Source organism: Gymnoscopelus microlampas (assembly GCF_963454915.1).
Source record: "Gymnoscopelus microlampas genome assembly, chromosome: 4".
NCBI lineage: Eukaryota > Metazoa > Chordata > Actinopteri > Myctophiformes > Myctophidae > Gymnoscopelus > Gymnoscopelus microlampas.
This window is the reverse complement of record NC_139941.1, coordinates 6,091,636-6,119,228: the sequence shown is the minus strand read 5'-3', so window position 1 is coordinate 6,119,228 and position 27,593 is coordinate 6,091,636. Positions and strand designations below refer to the sequence as shown.

General features: G+C 41.9%; 1 protein-coding gene across 2 annotated transcripts in view; it reads left to right on the top strand.

Moving 5' to 3' along the window:
- Nucleotides 1–3,227: 3,227 nt before the first annotated feature.
- The window catches only part of serinc5 (serine incorporator 5), a 48,215-nt gene continuing 23,849 nt past the window's right edge, over nt 3,228–27,593 (top strand). For both annotated transcript variants that reach the window (XM_084054029.1, XM_084054028.1), the window contains exons 1-2: nt 3,228–3,376; nt 27,264–27,428. In XM_084054029.1, coding sequence (XP_083910155.1) covers nt 3,350–3,376; nt 27,264–27,428 — 192 coding nt within the window. In that variant the 5' untranslated portion in view covers nt 3,228–3,349. The remainder of the gene's footprint in view (nt 3,377–27,263; nt 27,429–27,593) is intronic.

Genomic DNA, 27,593 nt, shown 5'->3' with positions numbered 1-27,593 from the left:
GTATTACTACTTGTGAGGACAACTAGTAATGTCCCCACAAGTGTAGTAGAATATGAGAAACGGACGACGTGAGGACCGTTTTCCTGGTCTTAACAAGAAAAGAGGTGGTTTTATGGTTGGAAAAAAAGATTTCTATGTTTTTGGATGATTGATTAAATACTTGATTAGTCAGAAATGTAAACTGCACGAGGTGCTGTGAGACATTAAGGCTAAAGGTCCTTACACACCGGGGCGATTTTTTCGTGCGAATAATGCGTTTTTTTTTTAAACCTTATAAAGTCAATGGCTCCGTACATGGAGCGAAAAAGCGAAAAAGCGAAGCGAAAAAGCGTCTTTTAATTATTCGGAACAAGTCCGAATTTTGCGTATATTCGCTATATTCGCCGGTGTGTAACAACCTTAATGGGGGTTTGGTTTAGGATTAAACATTCAGAAGTTTAGGTATTAGACATAGGGCCCTATCTTGGGCGCCGCCTTACCCATTATCCCTAAACTTATCAGACATTTTTTACTATTTTTGAAAAAAAAATTCAAGTGTTCAACTAGGCGATCTACACTACATCAACACGTTGGGAGCTTGTAGATTGGCTATTTGAAAATGTTTTTAAAAATGGCAAACAACGTTTAAGGATAAGGGGCTTGGAGGCGCCCAAGATAGGGCCCCTAGAGACATTGCGAGCTTGTAGATCTGCCATTTTGCGGCTTTAGGCTTACGGTGCCCAAAATAAGAATGGCATTCATGAAATAGCAGTCCTAAAATGTTGATGTCCTCACAAGTATAGTAATTCAAACGTGTGTGTGTGTGTGTGAGAGAGAGAGAGACTGTGTCACATGACCCGACTGACAGTAAGAGAGCTGTACAGTTCCTTATCAGCTCAAACTGATGTAAAAGCCTTTTCCACTGGAAGCCTATTGTAACCACACACACTGTCACAAGATATTCCATGTAAACTCAGTTTGAGATTTTTGGAGGGTTAAAGCCCATTGAATTGAATTGAATTGTTACAAGTGAAACTTATTTTGGTAATAATCTAAATCTACAAAGTAACTTCACTTCAGTATAAGCATTGTAAAATGAACATACTCGGGTAAAGTCAAAGTAAAACCTCAAAATTGTTATTAAGAACACTGCTTACTTTCCACAGGACCTTACCTATGTTCCCCGGGTCCTATGTTCCCCGCTTTCCTAGGGAGAGCGGGGAACATAGGACCTAACCTAAACCTAACCCTAACCCTAACCTTAGTGGGGGAACATAGAACCCGGGGAACATAGGGATGACCCCCTTTCCACCACTGAGTATTATGACATTACATTTCATGGCCAGATCTTACTGTTGGCCCAAGCAAGTCTTATCTCATCTGAAACACTAGCATGACGTGCTGCTTGCTGGAGGCTACTTCACTGCTTGTGTGAAGTATGGAGGGTTGGATGAGAAACATAATGTACAGAACAGCGGTGGTGTAAAGTAACTAAGTACATTTACTTAAGTACTGTACTTAAGTACAATTTTGAGGTATTTGTTCTTTACTTAGTATTTCCAATGTCCAATACTTTTACTTCTACTCCACTACATCTCAGAGGCAATTATTGCACTTTTACTAATCTTACTTTGTAGATTTTAAGTATTATTACAAAACATACATTAAGCACTTCAGCCCTATATACATTTCGGCCATTTGAAAATAGCCGATATCGCGACTCATTGTGAGCTTGTAGACCTGTTATTTTCAAAAGATGTTTATACGCTTGAAAACTTAAAATGGGACATTCTGCACAATGAGTACTTTTACTTTTGGTACTTTAAATGCATATTGATGCCATCACTTTTTATACTTTTACTCAAGTACATTTTGAATTCCGGACTTTCACTTGTAACAGAGTATTTCTACAATTGCAGTATTGATACTTTTACTTAAGTCAACAAATTGAGTTCTTTTTTCCACCACTACAGAACAGTCAGATCAGTGAATTATGTCACTGTACACACACGCATCCATCCATCCATACATACATACACACATCCAACCCATAGCTGAGTGGGCAGACCAGAGACTGAGGCCGTCTGGGGAAAACAAAAGGTCCCTATTGGTTCACACCCCAGCCCTGGTCTAAAAGTGTCACAATGTCCCAGAGCAAAGACACTTAACACTCAAGTGTTAAGTGTAACACTTTAGGCTCACACAGTGCATCGTTGTTTAGAACTTCTACGTTCTACACACTTTAGGCTCACCATCTCATTGTGTAAATATTTTATGAAAGCAACAGAAATAATGAAATAATAGTAATATATTTTGGATAAGAAGGCCCAATAGGCTCTATTCACAGCAGCCATATTATGAAGACATTCACAGGTGTTACCAATGATACTAATGAAGGCTCTGTTCCATTTAGTCTAGCACAGTGGTTTCCACGACCCCCATAACTCTGAGAGTGTACAAATGGAACCAAATGGACCCTCTCAGAGTTACACACCTGTAAGGGGCCATTTGGAAGCCCATGAGGGTCCCTGGACCCCAACTGTAGACCTGCTGGTGTTTCCAGTGAGACTGAGCCAACATGCACAATATTAGCACCCTGACTCTGTTTGACCAGAATGGAACAGAGCCTTCATTAGTATCATTGGTAACACCTGTGAAGGAAGTGATAATATAGCTGCTGTGAATAGAGCCTGCTGCTGTGAATAGTAATGCCTATGTGTAATAACTAAGGTAAAGTTAAGGAATTGCAGTCAGGTATTTCACATGCATATTTTGTCTTGGACCACGTAAAATAGGTCTTTATGTGTTTTCACAAAGTAGTTTGGTATAGCCTACTATTTTTGTGCCATTCCAAATATAATTTCTCTCCATGGCCACAGTGTTATTTCTGTATAATATAGCACTAGCCCTACATAACCTATATTTATTTTCTAGGGGGGGATTCTGCTTGACTGGATTTCTATGTGGCCTACGTCATTATGACACCGTGAGGGAGTAACAGAGAGGGGGGGGGCGAGAGAGAGAGACACACACACACACACACACACACACACACACACAGTCAGAGAGAGAGTGGTAGGAGAGAAAGAGGGAAACACAGAGAGAGAGAGATAGGGGGAGACACACAGACAGTGAAGAGAGAGAGAGAGAGAGAGAGAGAGAGAGAGAGAGAGAGAGAGAGAGAGAGAGAGACACACACACACACACACACACACACACACACACACACACACACGCATACAGACAGTGGAGAGAGACAGTGGAGGCTGGAGGGAGGAGGTTGGATAGAGAGAGAGAGAGCAGCAGTTAGTTGGACACACGCTGCTCTTTCGGTGTGTTTTCTCGGCATTTCTTCCACAGTAACAGCATCATGTGCTCCCCGTGTTGTTTCTCACAGGTAAGACACCATTCTGTCTGCTTCCGTTTGTCTTTGTCGAACCGTTCCCAGCTTGAACAGGAATATGACTATGCCTCGATGGTTTTGTTTTTGTTTGGTTTGTTTTTCTTCGACACGGAACGTCGGCTCTTGTTTAAACAAGCCGAGCGTCTGTTGTCAACGTTCGCTTTTTTTCCATGAACGTTTTTTAATTCATTTGAAACGGGATAAAGTAGATTATTTTTTGGCGGTGCCGAGAGGGAGGATAGGAGAGGTTGTGTTGGTGACGGTGTTACAGCAACGCTGGTGACCCGTTGAATGCGGTGACTCCATATGTTAGGCTTTTTCCAGCTTTAGGTTCCCAAGTTAACATACACAAGGCTGACTTTATTTTATTTAGTTAATAGAATGTCGAATTATGTCCCAATATGATGCTATGGTGATGACCAATGGTGTAAAGTAACTAAGTGTATGTACTCATTACTCAAGTACTGTACTTCAGTACAATGTTGAGGTGTTTCTTTCTTTACTGGAGTATTTCCAATATTCAATACTTTTACTTACTTACTCAACTGAGCTTGTAGATCTGCTATTTTCAAAAGTTTGTTATTGATTGATTGATTGATAGGGATTGTACAGTTCAATACAAGGTATACTATGTTATGAGGATTTTAAACCCACGAAAGCGCTATGGCTTGTTTCCATTGGGGTCCTTTGTACTCAAGTCATTGAAATCACACATTTCATACATTTGAAAACGTGTGAAATGGGACATTCTGCATAATGAGTACTTTTACTTTTGGTCCTTTAAGTACATTTTGATACCAATACCTTTGTACTTTTACTCGTACATTTAGAACTCCTTTTACTTGTAACAGAGTATTTCTATATTACAGTATTGATACTTTTACTTAAGTAAACAATTGGGAGTACATTTTTTCCACCACTGACGATTACCACGAAACACAACCGACATGGCAAAGCAGCCACCTCTGGAGGCACGCTATTCGATAGGTGCACACACGTCGGTGTGACGTGCCACCACTGTCGCCTGAGAGTCTCTCAAGTAGCTCTGTGGTTTCCACTGCCTGCTCCAGATGTTTATAGGAGTCACTCTGAACGCTATAACATCTGTAACAGCCAGGTTGACGCTTTGTTTAGGACATATAAATGGCGTCTGGGTCTCTAGAATAAAGAAGCCCGTGCTTGTGGCTCATCTTTGTGGCCACTGTGTGTGTGTGTGTGTGTGTGTGTGTGTGTGTGTGTGTGTGTGAGAGAGAGAGAGACTGTCTGTGACGAGGGTGAAAGAGGAAGCTTGACAGCCACAGATTTCTTTGTTGTCTAATTTCAGTGATTTTTTGTGTCAGCTCGCTTGTGTTTCCCCTTAGTGGATATAGCGTGCCTGCCCGCTTTGTTTACAATTGCTTAACAATACTCTGTGTGTGTGTGTGTGTGTGTGTGTGTGTGTGTGTGTGTGTGTGTGTGTGTGTGTGTGTGTGTGTGTGTGTGTGTGTGAATGGCACTTGTGTTACTATGGGCCAGTGCTTCTCAAAGTGGGACCCCTGTGCTTCCCCACAGCACAGGGGTCATCGAAAGGGGTTCAAGGAGGTCCCCAGCAGCATTTCTACCACTCAAACCCCACATACACCTCACTGTGACATGTTGTGAGCTTGTATATCTGCTATTACAAATCCAATGTTTTTGAAACATTTGAAAAACACTAATCTTGTATGGGGGTTCCCTGACACACACTATTTTCAGATGGGGGTCCGCAGCAAAGTACATATTCATTTGGGGGTCCTTGACATGAAAAACTTTGTGGACAAAAAATGTCCCTACTATATTAGAATTTGATACATAGACAATTTCCCTGGTCCCTGCTAGAGAAATTATTTGGGTAAAACAGATTTTCTCTATGCCGGTGGCCAGAAATAGCAGAACTATAAGCTGACTTGTGGGTAAGACAAGTGACGTGTGTGTGTGTGTGTGTGTGTGTGTGTGTGTGTGTGTATAATAGTCTTCCATCCGGCCTACTGTACCATAATAAATAGTATTGTGGGGTTATATAATCAACCTGTGTTGTAGACCAGAGTTTGTGGGCCCAACGTTGGGAGAGATTTTCCTGTTTATTTTCCACTGAACACACATTCTTTGTGGATACAAGGCCACGCTGCGTTGGGCTGCGAGGAATTTAATTACAAGGCGATATCGGCCTCTCTCTCTCTCTCTCTCTCTCTGTGCCCAAAAGCCCCTAAATGAGAGGGAATGCATCTGTGTTCAGATTAATGTTGTGGGGGGGGAGATTAGCACGGAATCAAGTCCAAACACTTCCCATCAACTCTGTCCTGCTGCAGTCAGTGTTAGTTAATCCTATTAGATCAACTCATTATTAGCTTGGTTTTCATTTGTACATGTTGATCTGTGAGAAGTCTGGATAGATTTAGCAACTATGGCCAACCGTGTGTGTGTGTGTTTGTCAGTGGTCGAAAGTAGCTAAGTATATTTACTCAAATATTGTACTTGAGTATACTTTTGAGGTATTTTTTACTTTACTGGAGTATTTCCACTTTTACTTCTACTCCACTACATCTCAGAGGCAAATATTGTACTTTTACTCCACCACAATTATTTGAAAACTTTAGTTACAAGTTACTTTGCAGATATAAATGATTATTATATTATTGACTACTTAAGCCCTATTTTATACCTAGGCTATTTGAAAAGAGCCGATCTACAAGCTCACAACGCGTCACATCGCGACACGTTGTGAGCTTGTAGATCTGCTATTTTCAAACATAATAGTACTTTGACTTTTGGTACTTTAAGTATATTTTGATGCCAATACTTTTGTACTTTTACACAAGTAACATTTTGAACACAGGCCTTTTACTTGTAACAGAGTAGTTTTATATTGTGGTATTGCCACTTTTACTACTTTACTTGTGATCGCCAAATGTCCCCACGGGTGTATATAGTAGGATTTGAGAAACCAGCAGAGCGAGTACAATTGTCCTGGTCCTCACAGGATAAATGGTTGTCTTTCATGGTCAAAATGAATGAGTTAGGTTTACAATTAGGAAAAACTTCAGGGTGGGGTTAGGGTCAGGCGTTTTAGAGGTTAGGTTTAAAGGTTGGGGTTGGAGTTAAGACTGATTTTATTATACTTAATAATGCATCAGATCTACAAACCGTAGATCGGCGATTTCCAGCTTTAGGCTAGGGTTAAAAATAGCAACAAAAAAAAATGGCAATCATAAAATCCCCTCCTAAAATGTTGATGTTGCTTCAGAAGTATTTAATACGTGTGTGTGTGTGTGTGTGTGTGTGTGTGTGTGTGTGTGTCTCCTGTTGTGTTTCAGTGTGCCTGTGGTCGTAATCACTTCCTCTGTGGCTCATAGGAAGGGCAGTGTGTGTGGGAGTGTGTGTGGGGTTGTTTACATTAGATTTGGATAGAGAAACAGCATGGGAATGGGAGCAGCTCACTCCTAATTAACCGGGAGAAGAGAGGTTTTGTCACCACACCACCACGGCACGGCACGGCGGAGGTTTTCTGAAGCTTTAAACCTCACTGTTTCACACAGTGTTTGTTTGGAACAGTGACATTCAGAAAACACAGTAACTCAGTAATGCAGGGATCTTCAACAGGGGGTCCGGGACCCGTAGGGGGTCCTCAGAGTAACTGCGGGGGGCCGCCAAATCTTTGTGTGATAGGGACTTTTATTCGCACTTGAACCCTATCGTCCCTATTCTGAGGAGAACATTAGCCGAAAATAGCCGATCTACAAGCTCACAACGCCTCGCGCCGCGAGGCGTTGTGAGCTTGTAGATCGGCTATTTTCGGCAAAGAGGTTTGATGTAGAGGGAAAAACGATCAGACCAAGTACAGAGCCAACGGTCAAGTTTACAAAGTACTGAAGGTTTCAAGTGTCTGAAAACGCACATTAACATGAATACAATATGTAGCAGGGGGTCCCTGCTTCATCCCCCTTTCAGCTAGGGAGTCCTCCTTGGCCTGAAAAAAACGTTGAAGACCCCTGCTGTAATGGCTGTTTTGTCTTGAGGTACATTGACAGGCACCGTGACACAATGCAACACCTAGTAAGACACTCACTCCACTCTATGACTAGAGGGAAGTGATATATGGTAATGGCATGTATATACTGTATTAGCATATATCATTTAGTAGCACAGCCTACATTTGGTTACGAATAGCAGCAGATTCAGATGTGTACGTAAAAGGTGCAGTTACAGCACTCAAATAAGTCATCAGACTGATCTGTGATCAGTTCTCTTTCCCAGCATGAATGTGTGAACACTGGTCTGTTTGAGACGACAATAATGGAGTCCGGTTCAACAAGGTAGCATGGTGGCAAACAATGGGGGAGAGAGAGCATTATAATGGTCAGTTTTTATCCATTCATGCAGGAACTAGACTCAATGTTGTTGTTGTTGTTACACAGTGGTGGAAAGTAACTTAAGTACATGTACTTAAGCACAATTTTGAGTAACTTTTTACTTTACTAGAGTATTTCCAATTTGCAATACTTTTACTTCTACTCCACTTCCACTACAATTATTTGAAAACTTGAGTTACTAGTTACTTTGCAGGTATAAATTAGTATATTGTAAAGCATACATTAACCACTTTAGCCCTATTTTATACATAGGCTATTTGAAAATAGCCGATCTACAAGCTCACAACACGTCGCATCGCGACGCGTTGTAGATCTGCTATTTTCAAACTTTAGAGCTTTTACTCTTGGTACTTTAAGTATATTTTGATGCCAACACTTTTGTACTTTTACTCAAGTAACATTTAGTAACACAGCAGCCACCAGTCAAACAAAGTATAAAAAGCTTAAACATGTGTCCACACTCCACAGCATAGTATGAAAGTCAATGCACGTATTCACATGCATGCATAACCCATCACAGAGGCACACACCCGTGTGCGAGTGTGTGTGTGTGTGTGTGTGTGTGTGTGTGTGTGTGTGTGTGTGTGTGTGTGTGTGTGTGTGTGTGTGTGTGTGTGTGTGTGTGTGTGTGTGTGTGTGTGTGTGTGTGTGTGTGTGTGTGTGTGTGTGTGTGTGTGTGTGTGCGCGCGCAGAAGAAAGGGGACTGATGTAATCTCAGTGAAACTCCTGTTCTATCGCTTATTGCGGAGGCGTTTGTACCAGATAGGAGGTCAGTGGTCTGGACCAGACAGCACACAGTCTGGAGTGGTGGTGGTGGTGGTGTGTAGACTTAACTGACCCCAGGTCTGCCATTATCCCACACAGAACGTCGTAAACAAACACGTACACACACACACATGGTCTGACGTCACATGAGTGTGTCGTTCAGGGGAGAATGAGATGAGAGATGACTATTTAGGCATTTAGCAGACGCTCTAAATGACAACTTACAAGTGCGAGATCGGAATAAACAGTAAGCATGAACTCTAGTCAGTAAACAAGGTACTGTAAATCCTCTAATAGTGACCCGGGCTTTTCTTTGTTTCAACTGTATAGCGGGTACCAGGTTTTTATTGAAAGGAGGCTATTTTTATAAAAAAGGCTTGTATTATTATTGTATTATTATTGTATTGTACAAAAAGAGGCTTATCTTAAAAGAGAGGCTTTTAATTGCTTGTTTCAACAACGCCCCCGGTCATTAATAGAGACCCGGTTTTTAATTGATTGGTCAATATTAGAGGATTTAAGGTAAATGGTCACATAAGTAGAGTGCAGAGAGAACATTGTAGTGCCTCAAAGAAACTTCAGATATCCCAGGTAAACAATGAAGTTTGAACCTATCTAGCATCTGTCCATAAACGACACACTATCTAACTAACAAGCCTGTACATTTGAAACTATGGCCCGCCAGGTAAACAATGAACCTAACATCTGTCTAAATGTCATCCAATCTAAATTGCATTCTTAACATCTGTGGTTGAGAAAAAGAAACAAAAAAAAACATGAAAACAAGTAGTGACTAAGATATAGAGTAACGTCTGCATGCTAGTAGACATATCTTGGTTAATCCAGATCTTGGCCACTGAGATGAGCTTCACTCGGAGACGGAGAAGCACATTTTAAACATCCTAGTGACGTGGTCTTTCCTCCATGACTCACACAGTCTGTCTATCTGTCTGTCTGTCTCCACTGTCGAGAACGTCTTTGTCTGACTGCAGGAAGAGGGATGGTTTCGGGGGACTTTTCAATCTCTACTCTGTCTCTATGTTCCTCTCTTTGTCTGATAGCTTGTCATCTGACGTGTTCTCTCTCTCTCTCTCTCTCTCTCTGTTGGTCGTAGCTAGGAGCTGTGTGTGTGTGTGTGTGTGTGTGTGTGTGTGTGTGTGTGTGTGTGTGTACAGTGCACACACACAGAGTGATACATTTTTGCTGCGTGTGCACAGCTGCCTAGCTGTGCAGACAAAAGACTAGCTTGTCACTCTGAACAGAAAGTGGAACAGAGGACTTATATAAAATGTGAGACAATTCATTATTTAACCATGCTCCTGTACTCGGCGTGAGTGGGAGAGCATAGACCGACTGACTGACTGGGAGAACCTGTCATTAGTCAGTCTCTAGTCTCTTCATTTTATCCTGCCATTGTTTTTTTTTTCTCTGTTTTTTCTTTCTCTCGCTTGTCTTTGTTTTTCCCCTCTCCTGTCGACTCGACTCGACACAAAGCCTCGTAACATGAGAGAAGAGGGTGTGACGGGTTGGCCGTCTTAAGCGCCGGAGTGTTATTATTACTCATTGTTGTCAACTTTACCCACAATGCAACTCGCTCATGTTACGCGACAAAACAGTTTAAATTGGAGCTGGTTTCACTAACCTGGCTTCATGTTGCAGTGCTGCTCGTGTTACTGTGTTTATCGTGACATGTGTTTATCATGAGTCATGAGTAAAGTTTGAGTCAGCGTTTTCACGTGTGTGTGTGTGTGTGTGTGTGTGTGGTAGGGCACCGTTTCTCAACATATGGTCCAGAGACCACTAGAGGTACAAATGCACCCTCAACGGGACTGTAACTCTGAGAGCAGTGTACAAATATGGAACCAAAATGAACCCGTACAGAGTGAAATGATCTCCGTTTTACAGTGGATTGGGGTCCCATAGCTAACCCGTAGTAAACTCTCGGGAGTTACAGACCCGTAAGGGTCTATTTGGACCGCTCGGTGGTCCCCAGACCTGATGTAGAGAACCCAGTGTGGTAGTAGGGGGATGTGCTGTCACTATTCCTGAGAAAGGCAAAAGAGGAGTCCTGCACACTGTCTTCTTCACTTACAGCCAAAAAGAAAGGTTTATTACTGTAGATGTTCAAGGTTACTTTATTTTGTCTGCCTTGGGAGAAATTTGTCTTTGGAGACAAGGACCAGCTGCATACATTCACAATACACTTGTAGTGTATTGTGTATAAATGCAGCTGGTCCTTGTCCACAATACAGTACAAAAAAACATTTAAGACACACGGTGACACATACAACCCGTACAACAGTCATTTAGGTCTATACGTCACCCTCTAGCATAATGTATATCACCCCAGCCAACATACCTACCTAGTGCAACATGATGAAGGTCCAAGTGACCGAAACGTTGTACATCTAATAAACCTTTTTTGGCTGTAAGGGAAGACAGCATGCATGATTCCTTTTTTTTTTGCCTTGCTCATATTCTGCCTCCTCCAACGCACCTGTCCATTAACACTTTTACTGCCAGACATATTTCTTGCTGCGTGTAGCCACTGCCAGCGATTTTCCGATTTTCTTACCTTTTCAAGTACTCTGGCTTATGAATTAAATAAACAAACAAGAAGCAGTGGGTTAATCTAAATCAAACATGCATGGATGGTACAGTACAGTACACACAGTCCTAGTGCAGAAACAGAGGGAACTTCCTACATCACAGAACAGGGAAACTATGTGTTAGAAACAATGCAGCAGCATTTCACATTTCACTTGAACCCCACTCATTTAGCCCTCATTTCCCCTCTCCCTTTTCAAGTATTCACAGAATATTTATCTCCAGTATGATCGATCCCCTGATTGTTACTAATGAGGGTTTCACTGTGCTTCTGCGAAGAAAAAAAAAGTCATCATTGTGACCTCCCGTTTGCTTGTTATATGAAAATAGCATGTCTTGCCAAAACTGTCACTATTCCTCAAATCTGATAAGAATCCTCATAGTAATCTTTTGGATGAATACATTCAATATTGTCATTATGCAGTTTGCAGCGTTCAGCTGAGGGAAGAACATTTTTAATTTGACAGGCAAAAACTATGAGTTTGTATAATTTTACCCCAACCAGTATGTCTACTTCTATTTATCATAAATAAAAATGTATTTGATCATAAACAGTCCTGACAGTAAGGGGGGACGAGAGTTACTTTGAGCAAAGAAACACTAGAGGAAGCTTTTGTTTGGTGAAAAGTAAAAATCTTGCTTTGTTTCAATCACTATCATGTCAGTCTGTCCTTAGGCCTGTCACAATTATCACATAATTGCCTAATCACAAATGATTAGAGATAATCACAATTATGTTTTGCGTAATCGTCATAATCATTTCCATGTTGGAAAATGTTCATATCCTTTCAAACATCCTCAAAACTAGTGGAAATGGCAGATCTACAAGTTAAAAACGTGTCATGATGTGACACGTTTTGAGCTTGTATATGGGCTATTTTACACTTTTAATGTTCTTTTGAAAGTATATAAAGTATAAAGTCTGCCCTGTGCACGTTTAGTTTGCGAAGGCTAAAACAGAAATGTAATTTCTATTCATAATGTTCCAACGTTCAACAACAGAAAACACAATGAAATCGTTGATCGCAATTATTTGAGCGAGAATTAATCCTCAAGTAACATTTCATAATCGTGACAGGCCTGTATGTCGTCTCTCTTTTCATCACCGAGTTCAATTCCGGTTCAAGTTCAGGCATTTTGTCTGTAGAAGTTTAGATTCTATCTCTAGCATGGATTTCACCCAAACCAGAATGAATCACTGATGTTTGGCTGTATGAACTTGTGCTCAGAACACAGATGAATCCTTTTTTCTTTTCTTTCCTTTTTTTTAACCTTAATTTAACCAGGCAAGACAAACAAAGTACACATTCTTATTTACAATTGTGGCCTGGCAAAAAGCAAGGCCTTTTGAGGGAGAGGGGGGAAATGAGTGGGGTTCAAGTGAAATGTGAAAGGCTGCTGTGTTGTTTCTAACACATTGTTTCCCTGTTCTGTGATGTAGGCAGTGACCTCTGTTTCTGCACTAGGACTGACTGTACTGAACTGTACCATGCATGTTTGATTTAGATTAGCCCACTGCTTCTTGTTTGTTTATTTAATTCATAAGGCCCATTCTTGATGTCTGAAGCCAGGAGACGGTATAGGAGACAGTGTAAGAACTAGGAGACAGAGTAGGAACCAGGAGACAGTATAGGAGAGAGTGTAGGAACCAGGAGACAGCGTATAGGGCAGTGTATGAACCAGGAGACATGGTAGGAAACAGTATAGGAACCAGGAGTGTCAACAGGGTCCTTTTAATAGAAGACTCTTCATTTCACTATTTTCTGATATATATTTTTGGCAAATAATGGTGTATTCTGAATATAAATCTGGAGTGATATCTGAATACTTTTCCAGTATGGGTCTGTACACATAAAACAATATAAGCCCTTCTGTTGGACTAATAATGTAGGAGACTTTATCAGGTGTGCTGATAAGTGCTGTGCTGCCGTTTGCTTTGTCACGGTGACCACACTTTAATTTCCTGAGGGACAGAGTGTGTGTGTGTAATTGTGTTACTTTTCTTGCCAAATAGAATTTGAGAACTAGACATAGTGAGGATTTTCCTGGTCCTATAACTAGAAAAATGAATAATATTGTTGCTGTCGGGCATAAACATCTTATCTCCATCCATATTCTAAGTTTCAGTGTTTTTTTGTGCTAATTAACACCCTACTTGATCATACTACAGCGTCACACAAAACCATGTAAAATAGCAGATCTACAAGCTCCAGTTTAGAGCGTGTAGATCTGCTACTTTTGCTGGTTTTGAATTTGAATCCTGAAAAGTAACAGTTTCGAACATATGAGGTTTCCACCCGACAGAGACGATGGATTTTGGCTTAATTTGTACTTTTGCGACGCTGTCGCGCACCCAGAATAGCCAATCTACAAGGCCAAAACGCAAGCTTGTAGATTGGCTATGTTGGTTGCGTGACACCGGCGTTCAATTAAACTGAGGCTGTAGGATTTAAGAGGGTTATAAATGGCATTTATAGAATTACTGTCGTAAAACATTTGTGTCCTCACAAGTATAGTGATACTTGTCTTTTAAAGTAGCTGTCCTGGAATATACTTTACATGATGTATGACACAAATGATGAATGCAGAATAGGTAACCGTATTAGTAAGGTCATATAGGCCAGGGGTCTTCAACAGGGGGTCCGGGACCCCTAGGAGGACCTGAGAGATACACTGCAGGGGGGCCGCCAAATCTTAGGAAATGTCTTTTTTATTTGTAGATTGTAGATCGGCTATTTTCGGTAAAGAGGTTTGGTGTAGAGGGGGAAAAGGGCAGACAAAGTATATAGAGCCAAAGTCAACTTTACAAAGTATTGAGGGTTTAAGTGGTTAAATGTCTGAAAATACACATTTAACATGAATCCAATATGTAGTGGGGGTCCCTGCTTCATCTGTCTCTCTCAGCTAAGGGGTCCTTGGCCTGACAAACGTTGGAAGACCCCTGATATAGGCGATGTGTGTGTGTGTGTTGATGCATCCTGACATATGAAAGCTATACCGTGCAAAATTGCTTTGCATTATTTAGCCAGCAGCGTGTTTTAAAACGGCGCAAATATTTGGACATCTTTCTTTAAACACACCCACCCTGTTGAAGCCCGTAACGCCCCATGTAGGGGCTATAGGCTAATCCCTCAGCGCTACTGCCTTAAACATGCGACGCTGTCAGTAGGAATAAACACAGGAGCACCCGCAAGGAAGTGGACTGAATAGGGGCGGAGCCAAACAGAGTTCCTATTTAACACTTTTTTCTTTACTGAATGGGCTCCCAGATTGGGGTTAGGCAAATTTCAGCTAATGAAGTGGTTCTCAAACATTTTCATCCACCATTTGAATAGAGTTTGTTTTCCGGGGACCCCCATAGGAGATTTGTTGTTAACCGATTAAGGCCTGAGTCCGATTCTTAAAATGTTTTCTCAAATTTTGTTTTAGTTTTTTGAAAAATATATAAAAAATATTTGTTCGATTTTTCAGAAATAGCAGATCTACAAGCTCTTGCTTGTATATCTGCTATTTTCGAATAGCCAAAGAAATCTAAAGTGACACAGATGCGTTCCAGGTCTTAATGGGTTAAAATGTTTTTTTTCCATTTGTCAATGTTTCTTTCAATATTTTGTTTGAATTGGCTCACAACGTTTTGCAAGGCGCGGTGAGCTTGTAGATCAGCTACTTTCAACTAGCCGATAGGGTTAATGTAAAGCTATTCTTTTTTTGCTGGGGATGCCCTGGAACCCCCCTTCTCTAGGACACCTAGGGGGGTCCCCGGACCCTACTTTGAGAACCACAGGGCTAACGTATGACATTACTTTAATGTTCTCCAAGCTGACCTTAAACTTGGGCTGAATGAACATAAAAACTGACGTTTATTGTTATTCTGTAGAGCTGGGGGTAACCATGGCAAAAAAACATCATCTTCCCCACTGTACAAGACAATATTATTGAGAGTTAGAGACTTTTAATACCTAGGTATATATGTATTTTTTTTTAAATTGAACTAACTGTCCTATGTATTGTAGGAAAAGGATTGTGATGCAGGTTATTTTTGTTATTTTTTTTTAATGTAGATAGAGACAGTGAAAGTTGTACATGCAGCTGAGAGCCTCGGGGGGGGTGGGGGGCGGGATTTGAACCCGGGCCAGCTGGGGGGGGAAGGACGGTAGCTTAGTTTTATGTGGTATGTGCTCTTAACCTCGGTGAGCTAGCGGGGCGCCACGTTAAAGCACTTTCTCTCTGTCATGGATTATTTATGTTGACGTGATTCAGTGGTTCACAAACATTTTCACGTCAAGGAACCCCCAAATTAACCCATTAAGACCTCTGTGTCATTTTAGATTTCTTTGGCTATTCAAAAATAGCAGATCTACGAGCTTGTAGATCTGCTATTTTTGAAAAATCTTGAAAAAATATCTTTAATTTTTTTTTTTTTTTAAATGTTAGGATTTAGAAAACATTTTAAGAATCGGACTCAGGCCTTAATGGGTTAATATGGCCCCAGACCCCCCGGCCCCCCCTAATCTGTAACGATTTTGTGCCAGGCACCCTCATATGAGAGGATTTGTGTTCTAATACTTTAAGAAACACCCTGGGAAAAATAGGGTGTTTATACTGTTTCTCATTTAGCTGGGAAACCCCCAAGGACCCCTGTGGGGGGTCCCCCGACCTCACTTTGAGAACCAGTGATATCATTTACAGGCATTCCTCTGCCTCCACTCTGTACAGGCTGTAGGACGCTGTTTACCATTATGCTCTTAATTTTTATTACCGGTAATGTTTTTACAGTTTATAGCACTTATCATTGCATCCTGTTTGGAAATGTTGGGTGGTCTTCTCTTGTCTGAGAGATTTGGCAGGCATAATATGCCTGTCAAATGCATTATATTTGTACAGGTGCGTTCCAAAAAGTTGGATAAGTAATTGTATTTTCTGTAATGTAATTCAAAAATCACACCCAGTGTGAAGAGAGTGGTGCCTTTGAAAGTGTAACTGGTTGCATCCGCAACAATCAGCAACAATATGTTGTCACGTGACACGTGACAACATATTGTCACGTGTCACGTGAAGCTTGACCAATCAGCCGTGCTCGGACGGACATACGGACGGACGGACATACGGACACACGGACAAAGTCAAATGTAGGAGTGGTTGGCACCACTCAAAAAGTGAAACTTTTATGCATAAAATGAACATACTTTTTCTATTCAGAAGGTCGACATTTCTGTATTATATACTGTGAATCTTTTTTTTATCCTTATGCAATCTAATATTGTGAGTTTTGCCTTTTTAATAGTTTGAGACTTTGCATTGCCATCAGCTACTTTTGAAAGATTTTTGCCCCAATAGATAAGGACGCAGATTGAAAGTGGTTCAAATCGGGACACTTTGGCTGCAGAATTCCCAATGCTGACGTCGTCAAAAAGGTCAAATGATGGCCGGCCGATGTATCAAATTAGTATTAAAAAAAACGTGCTTATCAATTATTCTACGATTAAGCTAAAACAAATCGATAGAATAATCGCTAAGCAAATAATATATATTTGCAGGCCTATAATAGTGAAAGCAGGAGCAGTTATTATTATTTTATTTTTGTACTGGTCAGAGAGATAAAGGTCTCCTTTCAAGTCATTGTTTATAGTCTTCTAATCTAAACCATCCAAAACATAGTTTATGTAACGATGTGGAATTAATTATAAATATGGAATAAGAGATGTGTGCGTGTGTGTTTGTGACTACAGAACAGCAGGCATTCAAAGGAAAGACGGAGAGCAACAGAACACAAATGAGAACAATAGAAGAGAGAGAGTGGGGGAGTGGAGGAAGTGAGAGAAAGAGATTGAGAAAGACTCAAGAGCTCGAGGCTGAGAGGGAGAGAGAGAGGATGTGTGTGTGTGGGGGGGAGCATCTTTCTCTCTAGAGACTTGTGGTGGTAGGAAGGGGGGGATAAGACCCTCTACTCAACCATACACAATAGAGTTGCACCGATACCCCTTTCTCACCATCGTCCTTCCCTCTGGGGCAGATTATGATCATATTACATGACTGGATTGGATTACGTCACGGTCACCGATATCCCATCCAGCATTTTAGGGGCGACACCGGACCCCGATACCGATGCTGAGTATCGACTTTAGTATCAAGAGTGATGCATCCCAAAAATATACAATACAATGACAATACAATACAAGTGGCTCAGGAGGTTAAAGCGGCCGCTCGGGAATAGGCTCTATAGACCATATTCACACGGCGGCCATGTTTCTATGAAGTCAATGAAAGTAGCCACCCCGGGTGGCGGCACTTTCAATGTTGAATTCCAATATGGCCGCCGTGTGAATATGGTCTATTCACAGCAGCCATATTATGAAGACACTCACAGGTGTTACCAATGATACTAATGAAGGCTCTGTTCCATTCTGGTCAAACAGAGTCAGGGTGCTGATATTGTGCATGTTGGCTCACTGGAAACACTCTTGTTACACCAGTGGGTCTACAGTTGGGGTCCAGGGACCCTCATGGGCTTCCAAATGGCCCCTTACAGGTGTGTAACTCTGAGAGTGTACAAATGGAACCAAATGGACCCGTAAGGGTCCATTTGGTTCCATTTGTACACTCTCAGAGTTATGGGGGTCGTGGAAACCACTGTGCTACACTAAATGGAACAGAGCCTTCATTAGTATCATTGGTAACACCTGTGAAGGAAGTGATAATATGGCTGCTGTGCATAGAGCCTATTGGAAGGTTCCCAGTTGGATCCCGGGGGCTCCCCCTGAGTCAGTGTGGGAAGTTTTGCTTTCCTCATGGACCTGTGTGGATTATACCAGTAGAGCAACCTTTTGTGGATAATGGTTGAACTTGACACTTGCCGATACTCTGCACCTGAAGCCATTAAGACCGGGAAAGCATTTTGTGTCATTTTAGGTTTTAACTATAGCCATTATATTATACTTTGGCTATTCAAAAAATAGCAGATCTACAAGCTCATAGCGCGGCACCGAGTGCCGCGCTATGAGCTTGTAGATCTGCTATTTTTGAAAAATCATGAACATTTTCGCAAATCTTTTGAATTATATATATTTTTGAAAGCGAACATTTGTAACGCCGATCTGTGCTTCTGGGGTTTCCTGGAACTAAATATAGAGGGTCTGTGACCACATACATATAATTTTGGGTGATCCTTGACATTGAAAAGGTTTGAGAACCACTGATAGTATGTATAGCAACATACGGTTTCCAGAAAACTGTTAGGATTTAGAAGACATTTGTAGATGCGTTCCCAGGATTCAATGGGTTAATCTCACGTACAACGCACCGATACTCTTCTTGCACTAATGTCATGAACAGTATTATACCAGCTGCTGTACCCACACACCTTATTTCTAAACCTCATGCACATAATGTTAGGATGGATATGCTGTGTCTGTGTGTGTATATGTAGATACCTTTCTCTTTTTTGATTCCTTCTTTTTTTTTGTTTATGAATGAATGAATGTAAATATTTTTGAGATGGGGGTCAGTGGCCAGAAATGTAGTGAAAATAGCCGATCCGTAAGCTCACAATGTGTCACGCAGCAACACGTTGTTCGCTTGTAGGTAATAATACATACATTTACAACAAAACAAACAGAACAAAAAACGGACAATTCAAACAACATCAACCAAGGGAGGAAAACTAAACAAAACACACAACAATAACACAACTGTGTAACACAGGCTGGCCACCTGTCAGCTCTCTCATTGGTTGAGTGGGTAGGGGGGAGGTGTCACTGTCATATAAGTGGTGGTTGCCAAGGAAGACACTCTTTTGTTTTTGTGCCTGTAGTGGAATTCCTAGACCCCCCCCCCCCCCCCCCCCACACACACACACACACACACACACACACACACACACACACACACACACACACACACACACACACACACACATATTGTCACTGTCGGGTGGAAACCTTTTTATGTCCAAACTGCTTAGCAACTCATATTGCTCTTGAAGACCTGAGGGCGATTCTACAAATGCCTTCTAAATCAGTAGATCTCACCCAAGAAAAAAAAAAAATGCAGATGTACAAGCTCATTTGTGCCGTGCGGGGAGCTTGTAGATCTGCTACATGTCACGGTGCTCTGCGTTGTGAGCTTTTAGATTAGCATGACAAAGTAGGACATTAGTTAATTTACGGGGGGGGGGGGGTAAAAAGTTGGATACGAGGTTTCTGCACGACTGCAATAATATGCACACACACACACACACACACACACACACACACACACACACACACACACACACACACACACACACACACACACACACACGCACACACGTTGTTGACCCTATATAGAACCTGCTAGGCCCCACACTGGCCAGCCCAACTAATGCAATCTAAACAGCCATCGTGTGTGTGTGTTCTCTTCGGCGTGTGTTTAATTAATGGTCTATAGAGAGATGAGGGTAGTGGGTTGGGCTGAGTCCTAAAGAGGAAGGATTATCCTGTTAAACTGTGTAGAGACAGAGATCCCACACACACACACACACACACACACACACAAACACACACACACACACACACACACACACACACACACACACACACACACACACACACACACACACACACACGGGTTTGTATTACTATACTTGTGAGGACAGCAACATTTTAGGATGCCAATTTTTATGCCATTTCTTTAAAAAACAAAAAAACTTTTTTTCACCATAAGCCTAATGCCAAAAAACAGCTAATCTACAAAATAGCCGAACTACAAGCTCACAACGCCTCGCAGTGCGAGGCGTTGTGAGCTTGTAGATCGGCTATTTTCTCAACGTTTGCCTCTTTCTCATGTAATATTTGTCCAATTTGTTATTAAAAATGTCTTAAAAGTCCTTAAATTGTAACTTTAGAAAGGTGCAGATACCCTGTATGTACACTTGTACTGTATGCTGGTTTGTTTACCAGAGTTGAGTGAGAAAACAATGTTCCACATTAAGCTAATCATCTGGGGACCCCCCTCAAAATAATTTGGGGACCCCCAGTTTGGGAACCAACTAACCTAATACTAAACGGCATACCAATGGAACAAGAGAGAGAGAGACTGTCTTGACTGGAAAACATCTGTAGTTGGACGGTTTTCCCCGGAGAGCGTCCGACCGCACGACGCACATCCCAGAAAACACGGCGTGGATAAACCTTTAACGCCCTGTGTGGAATCCATTTCAGAGCTGGAACACTTTCTGAAGTGTTTCTGAATGTCTGTCAGTGTGGAGGGGGCGGGGGGGGCGGAGAGAGATTTAACCCATTGAGACCTGAAGCCGATTCTACATGTCTCCTAAAGCTCAACAGTTTTTTTGAAAAACCTATGTTTCTATATCAGTGGTGCTCAATCTTTTTCATGTCAAGGACCCCCAAAATTATATAATTTGGCCGCGGACCCCCATCAAAATATTTAATTCCAGGGACCCCCCCAGAAGCAAAGATTTGAGTTAAAAATGTTCGCTTTATAAATGTATCTATTCAAAGAATTGCACACATTTTCACGATTTTTCAAAAATAGCAGAAATAGCTAAAAAAGCATTATTTTACACTTTGGGCTATTCAAAAATAGCAGATCTACAAGCTCATAGCGCGGCACCGAGTGCCGCGCTACGAGCATTATTTTACACTTTGGGCTATTCAAAAATAGCAGATCTACAAGCTCATAGCGCGGCACCGAGTGCCGCGCTACGAGCATTATTTTACACTTTGGGCTATTCAAAAATAGCAGATCTACAAGCTCATAGCGCGGCACCGAGTGCCGCGCCGAGTGCCGCGCTACGAGCTTGTAGATCTGCTATTTTTGAATAGCCCAAAGTGTAAAATAATGCTTTTTTAGCTCAAATCTAAAAATGACACAGTTCCAGGTCTTAAAGGGTTAATACTTGAAAGGATTTCTTGGATTGTCACATCAAAAAAAGGGACGCGGGCCGGGCTGGGCGGCTCGCCCAACCCTCGGAACAATCAGGAAAATCCCTGGATGGAGAGAGGGAGAGACGGAAAGAGAGTGGGATAGAGTTGGAGAAACAGAGGGAGAACAAGAGAGAGAGAGAGGTCGGTCAGCTGCCCAGTGGAACAGATCACATCAGATCCCGTCACACTGGATTTACTGTATCATAACACGCAAACACACACCAATTACACACCCAGCTTTAATAACTACACACACACAAATTACACACACACACACACACACGCGCACACACACACACACACACACACACACACACACACACACACACACACACACACACACACACACACACACACACACACACACACACACACACACACACACACACACACACACACACACACACACACACAGAGCCTGGTGTCAGACACACGTTCACACATGCTCTGCAGTGAGACAAACCCAACCTCAGCACCAAGCCCACAACAGACCTCACCACAGCTGTGTGTGTGTGTGTGTGTACTTGTATTACTATACTTGTGAGGGCCGAATGTCCCTAGAAGTATAGCAGTGGAATATGAGAAACAGACACATGTGTGAGGACAATTCTCCTAGTCCTCATTAAATAAATAGTTGTTTTATGTTTAAAACAGATTTTCTGAGTTGGGTTTTATTAGGAAAAGGTTCAGGTTAGGGTTGGACATTTAGAGGTTAGGTTTTAGGGATTAGCGTTAGAGTTGTGCCTGATTTACGCTTGGTTTCCCTGCCGCCGCCGTGCACCAAAAATATCCGATCTGCAAGCTCACGACGTGTCGTCGCAAGCTTGTAGATCTGATATTTTGTGCAAGACAGTATAACCAAAGATTCTCAATTTAAGAAGATAGCCCAACCGTCTCCTAAGTGGGTGCAGTCTGAGGGCGGACGTCCTCCTATCCCAAAATCTTGGGAAGATTGTGTGGCTTCACGTGACGATCGGGTCCAATATTTTGTTCAGTGAACATCAGGCTAAAGAATGGTTCAGAAGCTGTGTTCACGTTCACTCTCCCATTGGAATGAGTACGGTAGACTCCAGAGCCATATAAGGAGAGTCGTGTCACCTGCGTTCACTTCATATTGGCGACTAGTGACAAAAGCCCTGACCCGGAAGTTTATACGGAATGCACTGGAGTCTATGAGCGTTTGTCACTATTTCGAGTTTTACATGAACCATGTGAACCATGTGACCCCTGTGCTGTTATCTGCCCCCGAGGTGACGCAACTCTCTAATACATGGCTCTGCTAGACTTCAACGTCTGTCCACACCTGCTTCCGGTCTCCTAACGAGGCGGACCACCTACTTCCCACAGAAACGGGAAGTTTCTTTTTTTGTTGTGTGTCTGTCTTGGGTCTTTAGGGCAGGGTTTTCAACAGGGGGGACCCCTTGGGGGGGTGTGGGGGGTCCTCACAGTTACTATGGAGGGGGGGCTGCCAAATATTTGTGTGATATGATTATTCTTTTTTTACACTAACCACTTCAACTCTAGCATCCCTATTCTGAGGAGAACTTTAGCCAAAAATAGCCGATCTACAAGCTCACAACGCCTTGCAGCGCGAGGCGTTGTGAGCTTTTTTGGGGCTATTTTTGGCTTGCAGATCGGCTATGCAGATCGGTGTAAAAAAAAAAAAAAAAAAAAGTTTAATCTGAAACACAATTTTATACAATATAGTGGGGGTCCCTGCTTCATCTCTCTCTCAGCTAGGGGGGTCCTTAGCCTGGAAAAAACGTTGAAGACCCCTGCTTTAGGGGGTTAGAAATTGGCGTCCTGAACGTTTGATGTCCTCACAAGTATAGTCACGTGTGCGTGCACACACGTTTGTGTGTGTGTGTGGGTGGGGCGCGGCAGGAAGAGAGCGGGAGTCTCTCATGTGTAATTATGAATCCTTCTCCTTCTGAAATAGAACACAAGGCCCTGTCCTCGTGAGGACCTGTCACTCTAAACAAGAGACCCTGTGTGTGTGTGTGTGTGTGTGTGTGTGTGTGTGTGTGTGTGTGTGTGTGTGTGTGTGTGTGTGTGTGTGTGTGTGTGTGTGTGTGTGTGTGTGTGTGTGTGTGTGTGTGTGTGTGTGTGTGTGTGTGTGTGTGTGTGTGAGTGAGTGCTACGTGTGCGCTGAAAGGCTCTGTTGTCAGCAGTGAGTGAACATCAGTGCGGAGGAGAGAAGTGAGTGGGAAGATGTATCGTTGCCGTCGGGCCGGGAAACCTCTTATCTCTGTATTTTAACCCGTTAAGACCTGAGGCGATTCTTAAAAATGTTTTAAGAATCGCTTCTTAAAAACAGTTTTTGAAAAAATTGAGAAAAAAAAAATCAAGATTTTTTTAAAAATAGCAGATCTACAAGCTCATAGCGCGGCACTCGGTGCCTCACTATGAGCTTGTATATCTGCTATTTTTGAATAGCCAAAGAAATCTAAAGTGACACAGATGCGTTCCAGGTCTTAATGGGTTAACTTTTTGTGTTTTTTTTCCCGTACATTTACGGCCTACTTGATCATACTACAGCGTCACTCAAAATTGTAATATGAATCCTGAAAAAATGAGCTTGTAGATCTGCTATTTTCAAATATTTTAGTACTTTAACTTTTGGTACTTTATTGTACATTTTGATGCCAACACTTTTGTACTTTTACTCAAGTACATTTTGAATTCTGGACTTCTACTTGCAACAGAGTATTTCTATTTTGCAGTATTGGCACTTTTGCTTAAGTAAAGAATTTGAGTAATTTTCCACCTCAAACAGACAGACAGACAGACAGACCCACTGTGTCAGAGTTGCTGTTCATCAGTGTCGAAATTATTGATTTATTTCAGCTGTGTGCTGAACATATTTGGAAAATATTTTGGGAGCGTGACACCCACCACCGCCAAGCGTTAAATGACTTGTCTTAGATCTACTGGATCTCTTCTCCGCTAGTCCCTCCATAACATTGTAGACTAGTTTGTATTTGCTGACAAAATTGTCAGTATATTTAGTCATGGTTTTAGTCATCATATAGCTTAGTTTTAATCCATTAAGAACTGAGATACGATTCTACAAATGTCTTGTAAATCCAGTTTTCTGAAAAACAGTTTTCTGAAAAACCTATTTTGCTATATCAGTCGTGCTCAAACTTTTTCATGTCAAGGACTCCGGAAATGATAGCCTACAGTATGTATTTGGCCGCAGACCGCCATCTCAAAATGTTCTGATCCAGGAACCCCCCAGGAGCAAAGATTTGAGTTGAAAATATATATATATATTCAAAGATTTGCACACATTTTCAAAATGTTTCAAAAATAGCAGATATACAAGCTCATAGCGCGGCACAGAGTGCCGAAGAAATCTAAAATGGCAGGTAGTCCACGAACATCTTTCGTTTTTTTTCTTTAAGTTCTACATGGAACTAAAGATTTTAGTTATATGGAACTATTTCGGTTCTTTATAAAGAACCAACATGCTTCTTTTAATGCAACATCTCTCTCTCTGTCTCTCTCAATTTTCAATTCAACTCAATGGAACTTTTTTGGCATGAAAGAACATACGTTTACATTGCCAAAGCCAAAAGTGGAACAAAAAAAAAATGTATGTGCAATTAAATGGGAATAAAGACGTGTAAATAAAGCTGTGCTGCATTGCAACTTAGAGGAAACTATCTTTACAAAACCCTAAGAATTGTGCATTTTCTGTCAGAAATAGTTCCATGTAGGAAAAGGAAAGGTTAGCTTGGGATAAACTTCTGAAAGCAAATGACAGCAGTATTTCAATGTTTTTCATTCACTTGCTATAAAAAACCTTTGGGACAAAATGGCAGCATTTTCTTTTCCAAATGTATTTAAAGTTACAACGTATTTCTGTGTACCGTCGAGGTCACTCTGCGAACAGTGCAGGAACACACAATACTTAAAGCAGTTGTAATTCTATTAGACATGTATCTCTCTCTCTTTGTCTGTCTGTCTTTCCCTCTCTCTCTCCCTCTCTCCCTGTCTGTCTCTTACTTTCAGCATTTTCTGTCATCATATCTCTCATACGTAAATGATGTAATAGGCTCTATGCACAGCTGTCAGCAGCCATATTGGACAGACATAGGGCCTCTTCCTTACTCCCTTCACAGGTCTTACCAATTACACTAATGAAGGCTCTGTTCCATTTAGTGTAGCACGGTGGTTCTCAAACGTTTCAATTTCAAGGACCCCCATGCTTAATCCGGTGTATTTACACAGCGTTTTATGTGTGGTGTTCATTAATATGCGCTGTCCCGTCCAAATAAACGTAAATAAATTACTCTCAGAGTTTCCACATAGCAGTCCCCGCACTGCACTGCACTGCCTGCTTGTGCCGTCGTTTTCATATACAAGGAACCCGGGGCCAAAGTGGGCTCAGTGGGGTCGAAAAGGGTGCCAATTTTGTCCCCACTCCCCGAGTGGTCTGAGGCAGGCCAAAGGGGTCAATCCGGTGATGTGTAATGCTGCTTGCTACTGATTGGCCGTGGTCATGATGTTTCGGTAGACTAAAGTGAAGACTGTATTTGCTCTCCCCCCAGGACTTCAGAACATGTGATTTGCTGTGATTTTAGTTTTTTATTTGTATATACATTTGGCACTGGATTTGCTGTGATTTGCACTGGTCTTGCTGTGTTTTGTTTACATTTGTTGTTGTTGGCACAAATAAACAGTTTGTATTAACAACATTTGGTACCCTGGAATCCAGACTGATTCGCTCTGTTTGCCGGATTGTTTTTTTTTTTCTTTTCACTCTGCTTCTCAGTCTGGCCATGGTCCTATTTGACTCGTATTTCCAAACGTCACCAATTACGTAGGCAAGCCGGGAAGTGTCTCGAATTTTACATTGGAAGCCACTGGTCATGCCACTACCCACCCCCCCCCCCCCCCACCCCCCCCGCGGGTGCCCATCCTGCTACTTGGAAATAGAATCAGTACCAGACTGAGAAGGGGAAGTGAGAGAAGTGAGGACGCATTAGCACACACTCACTAGTTGTAAACCTGTTATGCTAAGTAGCCATTTGGGTACTTGGCTTGGGTACTTGGTTCCATTCTTACACTCGGGGTTTACAGACCTGTAAAGGTCCATTTGGTTCACACTAGTAGCTGGAGCACTGCCTGCACACAGGTGATTTGCATTGGCGTACAGGACAATTGGCCACTTGTGACTTGTCTACTTCACATTGTTAGGCAAGAAGAAACAATCCCCTGTGTATTTACATTACAAAGGAGTGTCACTGACCGTATGTCTGCTATAGCTGTGGATTTGAGAGGAGGTAGGCCTACTGTATTGCGGTATGGAAACGGGAGATATTTTGGGTGCTGGGCTGTGCGAGGCCATGCGGTGTGGTGGAGGACTGCTATATGGAAACTCGGCAGCATTACACAACCGTAAGGGGCCATTTGGAACCCCCTCAAGGAACCACAAGGGTCCCTGGACCACACTTTGAGACCCACTGGTGTAGTGTTTCAGTGAGCCAACATGCACAATATCAGCACCCTGACTCTGTTTGACCAGAATGGAATATTCAATGTTAGATTCATTGATATAATGAATCATGATAATAATTTCAACCACTTAAATCAATTCTGATTCCTGACTGGGGTCTCCCCGGGCTCTATGCAAGGTCTACTAGGGATGTTAACAATCAATCTATTATCGATTAATTGCCGTCACAAATTTTCAATACATTTTTGGGGGGCTAGTGAAAGTTACAGGTATGGTGTGTGTGATATCAAATGTGAGCTTACCATAACCACAGTAATCCGTAATCATATTCCATCATATTCCAGGGCTTTTAGAGAGAAATGAGACATAGAGACTCCATAGAGCGCTGCAGAGGGGATGTGTATGTGTGTGTGTGTCCAGCTGATTCTCGTTGACGCTCGTTAATGTTATATACATCAAGGCAATTATGTTTCTGCACTCATTTTCGGTTCTGGAGAAGAATTGTCCTTTTGGTCCTAGAAAACGCCGCTTATCAATTAATCGATTAATCGATCGATACGTTTATCAACTATTAATTAATGAATTCATCGATTGTTTTTTTTGCATCCCTACTACTAGTATTTTCCGCCTACACCAAATCTCTTTGCTGGAAATAATCCATATGACCATGACTTAACCATGTGTGTGTGTGTGTGTGTGTGTGTGTGTGTGTGTGTGTGTGTTTTTGTGTGTAGCTGGCATGTTGCTGTGGCACAGCGGCCTGCTCCTGCTGCTGCGAGTGCTGTCCAAAGATCAAGCAGTCGACGGGAACTCGCTTCATGTACGCCCTGTACTTCCTGATGGTCACCGTCACCTGTGTGGTCATGATGTCCCCCACCGTGGAGAACGCTATGAAAGAGGTCAGTCACAATAAAAAAAAACGATGATGATAGTATATCACAGTGTGTTCCCAAACGTCAAGGAACCTGCAAATTGACATGTTTTTTTTTTATATTTTGTGCCAGGGACCCCCATACAAGATTTATGTTGTTAAAATGTTTTCAATGTTAAAAGAAAATTCAAGA